The sequence below is a fragment of the Furipterus horrens genome, unplaced genomic scaffold, assembly GCF_987537825.1.
Source record: "Furipterus horrens unplaced genomic scaffold, mFurHor1.1.pri manual_scaffold_10, whole genome shotgun sequence".
Lineage (NCBI taxonomy): Eukaryota > Metazoa > Chordata > Mammalia > Chiroptera > Furipteridae > Furipterus > Furipterus horrens.
The window spans coordinates 149,775-158,747 of record NW_028327180.1 but is presented as its reverse complement, the minus strand read 5'-3'; the positions used below and the strand labels follow the sequence as shown (position 1 = coordinate 158,747).

General features: G+C 48.4%; 1 protein-coding gene across 4 annotated transcripts; it reads left to right on the top strand.

Annotated features, from left to right (window-relative positions):
• Window positions 1-456: 456 nt before the first annotated feature.
• TIFA (TRAF interacting protein with forkhead associated domain) lies at window positions 457-7,807 on the top strand. Of its 4 annotated transcripts, none has more exons than XM_090288455.1 (2): window positions 457-643; window positions 7,007-7,807. In XM_090288455.1, the coding sequence occupies exon 2, from the start codon at window positions 7,026-7,028 to the stop codon at window positions 7,581-7,583; it is 558 nt and encodes a 185-aa protein (XP_090144581.1). In that variant the 5' UTR covers window positions 457-643; window positions 7,007-7,025; the 3' UTR covers window positions 7,584-7,807. The 4 variants fall into 4 exon arrangements, with proteins under 4 accessions (XP_090144581.1, XP_090144580.1, XP_090144578.1 ...); XM_090288454.1 differs by having other exon boundaries at window positions 600-643; window positions 6,905-7,807; XM_090288452.1 differs by lacking the exon at window positions 457-643 and adding an exon at window positions 3,936-3,984 and having other exon boundaries at window positions 6,905-7,807.
• Window positions 7,808-8,973: the final 1,166 nt, after the last annotated feature.

The following is an 8,973-nucleotide window of genomic DNA, read 5'->3' as shown; positions in this document are numbered from 1 at the left end:
CGGCTCGTGGTCCCCAGGGCCTCGGCTCACTACTCATCTGTAAGGGGACCTGCTCTCCCGCCTGTGACCGTGGAGAGCATAACGCACACGGTGCACCTCGCCGCTGCGTGGTCAGTTCAGCTCCCTGCTTCCCGCACTCGTCCCAGGCCGACGCTTGGTGCGGGGCGCGGGGCAGGTGTTGCCCTTACGTCGAAGCGATTCCGCTTCCTCTCCAAGTCACAGCCTCTCCTGAGGGCCCGCTTGCTTGGGGAGATGCGGCCCCGCGGGTCACAGAGCAGAGTCGGGCCTGGGGCTCAGAAGGCGGGGCTGGGGGCGGGGTTGGAGGGGCCTTGGGGCGGGGCCGGGTGGGGATGGCCGTGGTGAGCTGGCACACACCGGAGGCGTGGGGGCCGGGGCGCGGAGGGGTGACGTGGGGGGCGGGGCCGGAGAGGAAGCGCGGGCTGTGATCCGCGAGGGGCCGCTGGCTCCGGCTGCGCGTTGGGAAGGAGAGGGATCGGTGTTTTCGGGGCCTCTCCCCGACTTGGTTGGGAGGAGGCGCCCCCATCCGGCCTCTTGTCCTGGAGCCGCCGGCGGCCGGGGGCGAAAGGACGAAGGTCCTAGAACAAAGCGCAGCGTCAGCGCGTCCTCGGGCCAGGCGGCCGCGGTGAGTCCTGAGTCCCCTCAGCGGTGAGGTCCCAGCTGTCCCCAGACCCGCACGGAAGGGTGGTGACCCTGAGAACTGTCTCCAAGCGTCTGTTCCTGCCCGCGAGCCCAGCGCTGCGCGTTCACCAGGAGGAAGAAAGGCTTTGGGGGGGCCGGGGATGGAGTTAGACTGTTAGAGGGGTACACGCATCACCCAGAACGAGCTCCGTTTTACAGTTGGCCTCGTTTCAAAGAACGAGCGCTGAACGCACTAGGAAGCTGTCGGCATGCATGACCACCCCGGGGCGCCCGACTGTTACACAGCGTGGGCACCTGGCTCCTTTAACCAAAAGTCTCTTTTCGCGCGGGACAATCGGAGGCCAGACCGCGCCTGCGGGGCGAGGATCATGACACCCGCGCTGGCTTCGCGGGCTCGGGTGGGGGCGGGTTCCCGCGCTGAGCACCTCTGCACCCACCCACCCTCCGCGCCCCGGGGGTCAGTCAGACGCGGACCCTGGAGGCCCAGGTGAGCGCGTCTGCCTGGCATGCGGAACTCAGCGGCCGGCCTTCCGTGCCCTCTGGGTCCCGAGAGCAGAGCCGCTTTATTTCTGTTTACCTGTTGGTTGTAGTTATTTGCTGACACATATTTACTACAGACGTCACCGCAGTGTTTGCAGCCTCTTCATGCCAGGTGCGCTAATCTCCGACTTCAACGAATTCCATGAAATCAGGTGGTTTGTGATTTTGTAAAGGAAATATTTGTAAAACTTTGAATAGATATTAGGTGCACGTGGTACAAAGTTCAAAGGCATCGAGTGGGGGGGGGTCTCCTTCCCAGACGCCAGGTCCCATCTGCAGAGGCGCTGCTGTCACCGCTGTGGAAGCTCATTGGCGCCCGCGTTTCTTTGGTAACTTATGTCAGACTTGGAAAAGCTGCTTCTGAGCACCTGTACGCTAGTGGGGTTTTTGGAAGGGAGGCGTTTGTTTTTTAATAAAAGATCCACCAATTTTAATTTTTAGTTTTTTGTTAGTTTCTGTCATTTTTTAAAATATGCTTTATTGATTATGCTGTTACAGTTGTTCCAATTTCTTTTCCCTTTGTTCCCCTCCAGTTGTGCCCCTCCCTTAGCCCATGCCCATTGGTTGTGCATATAGTTCTTCTCAACATCTTCCTGTCCGCTCCACTCCTTCCTACTGTGCTTCCTAATTCCTGCATCATCTCCCCCCCTTTCCCCCCTCCCTGCTGACCTCCCCCCATAACCGTGCCTATAATTCTGTTCCCACTCTCGTTGCCTACTTAGTTTGTCTTTGTTTCGGTTCCCTGGCTTCTGTTGTAGTATAGTTTTCATTTTAATGTTCATAGTTTTGATCCTCCTTCTAAACAAGTCCCTTTAACATCTCATATAACAGTGGTTTGGATCTGATGAACTCCTTCAGTTTTACTTTGTCCTGGAAGCACTTTCTCTGCCCTTCTGTTCTGAATGACAGCTTCACAGGACAGAGTAATCGTGGTTGTAGGTTTTTGCTTTTCATTCCTTTGAATATTTCTTGCCAGTTCCTTCTTGCCTGCAGAGTTTCCTTTGAGAAATGAGCTGACAGTCTTATTGCGACCCCTCTGTATGTAATTCTCTTCTCTCTTGCTGCTTTTAAGGTTCTCTCTTTATCCTTAATTTCTGACATTTTGATTATAATGTGTCTTGGTGTGGTTCTCCCTGGGTCCAGTTTTTTTGGAACTCTCTGTGCTTCCTGGACCTGTAAGTCTATTTCCTTCCCCAAGTTAGGAAAGTTCTGGTTCATTCTTTTTTCACATAATTTTTCCATTTCTAGTTCTTCTTCTTCACCTTCTGGCAGCCCTATGATTTGGATGTTGGCCTGCTTATAGCTCTCCCATAGGTTTCTGAGCCTCTCCACATTTTTCTCACTTCTTGTTCCCTCTTTCTGCACTGGTTGACTGTTTGTTCCTTCCCTATGTTCCGATTTGTTGGTTTGATCCCTGGTTTTCTTGCCCTCACCACTAGTTTCATATGTGTTTTTCTTCATTTCAGCAGGACTGGCCTTCATTCCCTCCCTGTCTTGTTTAAGATCTGCTATTAGGTCTGTAAGTGCTTTTATAACCAAAGCTCTGAGCTGAGCCTCAGAAAAATTTTCTATCTGCTGCTTCATTAGATTGGAAATTTGCTGTCTGGTCAGCTGCGTCACTGGGATCTCTATCATGATCTGTGCCATTTTGAACAGTTTTGTGTTTACCTTTGCTTCCTGGGCAGGGCTGTCACACCTCCTGTGCTATAGAGGGCGGAGCCTGGTGCACTCATCACAACCGGTGACCTGTCTCACCACGCTGTGGCGTTTTCTGTGTGGGGTGGGGGTCCAAGATGGATTCCTGCTGTTCACTCTCCACTGAGAGACCGGGAGCCTCCTACTCTGTCCCCATCCCCACCGGGACTCACAGTCCAAGGCAATGGGGGTCTGCCTTCCCCGGCATTGGAATCACAAGCTGACGGGTCTGTTCTGCAGCCAAGAGTACTCCCCAGGCACTTCTCACCTCCCCTTAAATACAGGTGTCTGTGCTCACCGCTGTCCTGCTGCTGTCGCTGCTGCCGCCACCAGCACAGCCTGACCTCTCCGCCCTGGCCTCGCCCCTCCTACCCATCCCAACAAGCACCACTTGTTTATAACTTCATATGTTGGACTTCCATTTATTTTCTGGAACTTCTGGTTATTTCTGGTTTTGTGTTCCTTCTTAGTTGTGGGGGGAGGCGGAGCATGTCAGTCTAGGCCTCCATCTTGGCTGGAAGTCTCCTGTGTGTTTGCCTCCGTGTCCCAGGCAGACCTGTCACACCTGTTACATTGTAAGGGGCGGAGCCTTAGGGATTCGTCAGTGACGGGCGACCTGTTTCCCCACGTTGTGGTGCTATATGTGGGGGAGGGGTCCGAGAGGGAACAGTGCCACTTGCCCAGCACTCGCCCCTTTTCCAGGCACTTCTCCCACTTCTGTATGGGACTGGCGCCCCTCTAGCTGCTGCCCTGGCTGTTGTTCCCAGAGTGGGTGGGTCTGCGGACGTTCTAGGACCGTGGGGGCCCTTTAAACAAGCAGACTCTAATGAGAGACAGGCAGTTTCTGCCTCCGCCCCAACCCCCACTGGTCTGCACAGTCAGAAGCAATGAGGCTTGATTTTCCCCGGAGCTGGGAAGGCTCCTCAGGTGTCCCTCCTGACTTTTTAAAACGTGTGACTGCACTTTCCACCAGCCTGCCTCTGTTGCCGCTGCTGCCACCACTGCTGCTGCTGCCACCACCGCCACCACCGCTGCCACCACCACCACCACCACCACACTACGTCCTCTCCGCCCCTCCTACCTGTCTGGGTGAGTGTTTCTTCTTTATATCTTTGTTTGTTGGGCTTCCATGCACTTTGATTTTCTGGAACTTCTGGTTGTTTCTAGTTTTGAGGTGGTTGTGTTCCTTCTGAGTTGTGGAGGGAGACACAGCATGTCTGTCTATGCCTCCATCTTGGCCAGAAGTCCAGTTTCTGTCATTTTTTATTTTCTGCTGATCCCTCTGCCATGTCAGAGATTTGGGCCACTTTGTTGAGGGACCTTAAAAATAGATTAGTTTCTGTTTTGGTGATTTACCCAACTTTGGGGCTCCCCAGTAACCTGCCCTGTTACTTGTGACTATGAGGTCCATGCTAATAGCCACAAATCCAGATGGGGACTCTGGCAGCAGCCAGGGGCTGCGGCTTCTTCCCTGGTGAACATTTTCTGCTAGGGGACTCCATATGGGGTCTCGGAGTCTCGCTGGTTCTAATACACACACATCTGAGGCTGTCTTTCTGTGGGTTATCACAGTCAGAGAATCTTCAAGTCACAGTCCAGGATGGACTTACCAGTTCTGCCATAGTGGCTTGATTCTTGCTGTCCTTGGCTTCACAGTAATTTTTACTACAAAGTGGCCCATGAGTTTGAGGGTTCCTTTCACTTTTTCCGCTTATAGCTGGACACCTTGATCTGCCTGGACAATGCACTATGCTTTAATAACGTGCAAAAGAATCGACTATGAACGTAAATTTAGAATTAAAATATATTCCCAAATGAATATAAAAGAAATATGCTTAGCTATGTCATTTGTTGAATAAATTGATAGTTTGACTTTTGGCAGCATAACTGAGAAACAAGGAAAAATTGTATGTTAAAAGTAAATAGTAGGGACCATAGAAAGAAGATAAAGCATTGTTTTTTAAAACTATCTCTGATATTAACATCTAATGTAGATACAGAAAACAGTGACGTTACATATCAACTGCACTGAAGACTCTTGGTCCCCAAGCCCCAGGGGCAGGATGTAGGGACTGCAGGTGACACCACTGTCTGGAGGCACAGCTTCCCGGCACACTGGGGCGAGGGGGCTCCCACAGCCGGGGAGAATGAGGTGTACGTATATGCGTAGATGTGGGGGAAAATCACTGATTTGTATTATTAATTGAAAAATGCCAGGTCTGTTATGGTTGTCGTGTGAAGAATTCTGTAAGAGTAAAAGCAACTTCTGCAGCGGCTGATTCTAGAAGAGGAAACAACGTATTATGGTGGAGGGAAGATACTTGTTTTTGGCTTATTTTTTTTTAATGTTTATTTTGTTGCAGTTGTCCCAATTATTTTTTCTTTTCTTCCCTTTCTTTTCCTTTTGGGCCCCTCCACACAGGGAAGATACTTTTTAAAAAAAAGGAAAAGAAAGAAAACTTCTTTTACTGTTTGAATTTTGTGATCATAAGCATGTTATTCTTTTAAAATGGTGGTTCAGTGTCAAAATAACCTCACACAGATTTTAGAAACTAGCTGTGGTCTCCTGTTATTTACTTTCCTCCACTGTTTGAGGTGGGCACAGTGAAGTGGAGGTGAGGCGGGGGGCGTGGCGGGCCCCCGGGGGCCGCACGGGTGTGGTTGACAGCTGTTTGTGCTGCTTGCGGTTACTGACAGTTTGTCCGGTCATTAGGAACCACTGACAAAATAAATAATCCACTATGAGTCAAGATATATTTAGAACTACCTCCTGGGGGTTGTTTTTAAAGTTATGTAATGTCTAACTTTTAAAATTATAATAGTCCTGGCTGGTGTGAATCAGTGGACTGAGCACTGAGAACGAAAATGTTGCCAGTTTGATTCCCAGTCAGGGTACAGGCCTGGGTTGCCGGCCAGGTCCCCGGTTTGGGGACCTGTGAGAGGCAACCAATCTCAACCCCTCTCTTTTTCTCTCTCAAAAAAGTAAATACATAAAATATTTTTTTAAAAAGCATAAGAGTAAAATAACCTTTTAGATAAACCATTTGCCTACTATAATTATAAATGAGGATGAAGGTAAATGTTGCAATTATTTATGACTTAAATTCTTTAATCAGGTTTCACAATCCACATACACTAATTGTAACAGTTAATTAACTGTAGGTTTCATGTATATATCCATTGAAGGCATTCAAAACCAAGGGATCCTTTTTCCTGATTTTCTTTTCTTTTTTTTTTAAGTATATTTTATTGATTATATTGTTACAATAGTTCCAATTATTTCCCCTTCGCTCCCCTCCGCCCAGCACACCCCCTCCCCCAGCGATTCCTCCCCAAGTCCATGCCCATAGGTTGTACATACAAGCTCTCACGCTTCACCCTTTCATATAATCTTTTTTTTAATATAAATAATTATTTTAGCAATAAAAAATAACTATCCCTCCCTCTCTGACTTAAGACCCTTTATAATCTTATAAAAGACAATGGGCGAAGGTCTCGTGCCCTCTAGCTGCTTCAAGCTGGACATGGTTGTCGTCCTACCCACCCTTGGGTCCAGAAATCCCTAACAAGAGTGGGGGTGTGGAGGGGAGGGGGCCTTCCCACATGGGGAAGGTTCGTGCAGACTCCAGGTCAGCTGGCTGTCCCCGGACAACGGCGTGCTTGGTTTAACAGGCTGGCATCCTTGTTGTGTTCGGTCACGGTGTGATGTAGCGGCCTTTTCTCTCTCTCCCTCCTGATTTTCTTTTTAAAGTGTGGCTGTCGCATTCTGTCTGGGCCTCAGTTGCTGTGTTTAAGTAAGAAAGAAACTGAGGTTTTGTTATGCGGCTCACAAATCACTGTATTATTAGCAGTCACCCCTTTTGTTGTCAAGTTACATGTGTGGTCTTATCATCAAACTGGAAATGAAAAACTAAGAGATAGGGAAAGGTTACACACCAGTCCATAGGGCTTGGGATGTGATTTCACATATGACTGAAAGTATTGTATATATTGTCTTCTTACTTTAAAGTCTAAATAAATCACCTATCAGAAGATTTTCATCGAATTATTAGAATCAAGCTCCCATCGCCTGATGCAGGGTGTGAACTAACGCGCACTGTGCCTCTTGCAGGCCGGTGGGCTCTGCTGCCATGTCCAGTTTCGAAGATGCTGACACGGAAGAGACATTGGCCTGTCTCCGGCTCACCGTTTACCATCCTGGCCAGATGCAAAGTGGAATATTCGAATCAATAAGGTTTCATAAACGAGAGAAACACCCCTCCTGTGAGGTGGTGAAATTTGGCCGAAATTCCAACACCTGCCATTACCTTTTTCTGGACAAACAAGTTTCCCGAGTTCAGTTTTCTCTGCAGCTATTTAAAAAGTTTGATAGCTCAGTTCTGTCTTTTGAAATTAAAAATATGAGCAAGAAGACCAATCTGATTGTGGACAACAAGGAGCTGGGCTACCTGAATAAAGTGGACCTGCCATACAAGTGCATGGTCAGGTTTGGCGACTATCAGCTTCTGATAGAGAAGGAAGATGGAGAGTCATTGGAATTTTTCGAGATTCTATTTATTATGTCTCCAAGATCAATCTTGCAAGAAAACAACTGGCCAGCACATAAGCCCATACCTGAGTACTGCAGCTTTTCATCCTATTCCACCGAGAACACTTCTCCTGTCGAAACTGATGAGAATGAATCATGAACCCAGAAAGCAAGAATTCAGGAGGATGGAGAGCACTGTAGACCCTCTGCAGACACTCCACTGATTGCGTGTATTGGTGTCATACATTATTGCCACGTTATGTTGTCAAAGTTGGGGTCTAGTACCATCATTCTGAAGTCTGTTTACTGTCTTAGACATCGACTTGGTCACCTGTTGCATTTCTGGCTGTACTCAGAATAAAGTGTACATCTGTTGAAGGTTAATGTGCAAAAAGTATTCTTTGTGGTGAAGGGAGTGTTCTCAAATAAGGTTATAGTATTTTCTTTTTATGCTTGCTTTTAGTCCTGCGTTTTGTTTTGTAAGAGCCATTGCTTGGTCCTATTATTTCATAGCAGCCTCGTTTTCAAGGTCAAGGCTATGGGCAAGTTGTCACTATGGTTTTTATATGGGAGTTTATTTAAGCAATAACACCTAAACTTTCTATTTTCTTTCTATGGAATTATAATGTTTATTCCCAAGATTAAGTTCTTGTCTATATTCAGCATCTAAAAATAATATTTTAAACATTTTAATGGACCACTGTGCTAAGCGTAGAATTATTTTTGTTTTCTTACCAAATTTTAAACTCATTTTTATGTACCACAAATTTTAAATTCCATGAATTCAAAATGTTAATAGCACATCTACACACATAATAAAATCAAAGTTTAATTCTCTGACCCTTTTCTTCAAAACTCTCAGGAAAGAACTGTCCTTGGACTGCCTGGCCACCACCCGGCACTCAGACACCTGCCGCTCTGCCCCAGGGGCTCGTTGGCTGCATTCCTACCCCTGCCCCCAGTCCGCAAGATGACACATGCCACCAAGAGCTCCGAGGTTTTACATGACTGACTAGCCACCCAAAGAGAACCTCATCGCCCAATTCCAGTTCCACACAAGGGTCAGCCTGGGTCCTCAGGTCACATTAAATTATAGCTGCTCACTGGGGTGGGGGTGTTTGATAGCAGGTACTGCAGTGAAGTTGTGAATCTCCCAATATGCCCCTTACGGACTCGTTTGTCCCAGCAGCCAGATGATGCTGAGCATTGCTGGGAGGATGTGTACAGTGAGCAAGGTCAGGGGCGCATCACCCCACAGTTATCTCTGCTTCCACCCCGTCTTTGGTCCCCATACCTCACCCACTGGAAAAGCTTGTGCGTTCCACTTCTAAAACTAATCTGCTCTGCATCCGCATGGCCATTACCAACCAACCCCGGCCCCCCACGGGGGATGGGCAGGCGCCTCTTACAACCACACCTGCACAGCTGCTGCAGCAAGTTCTCAAAAGTTCAAATGTGCTCCCCGTACACCCCCATCACCGTGGCCTACAGGCCCGGCTGGCCTGGCCTCTGACGGAAACATTGTCACATAGACCCCACTCAGTCCACGG

Coding starts and splice junctions, on each gene's coding strand:
- TIFA (XM_090288455.1), top strand. CDS start 7,026: ATGTCCAGTTTCGAAGATGCTGACACGGAAGAGACATTGGCCTGTCTC.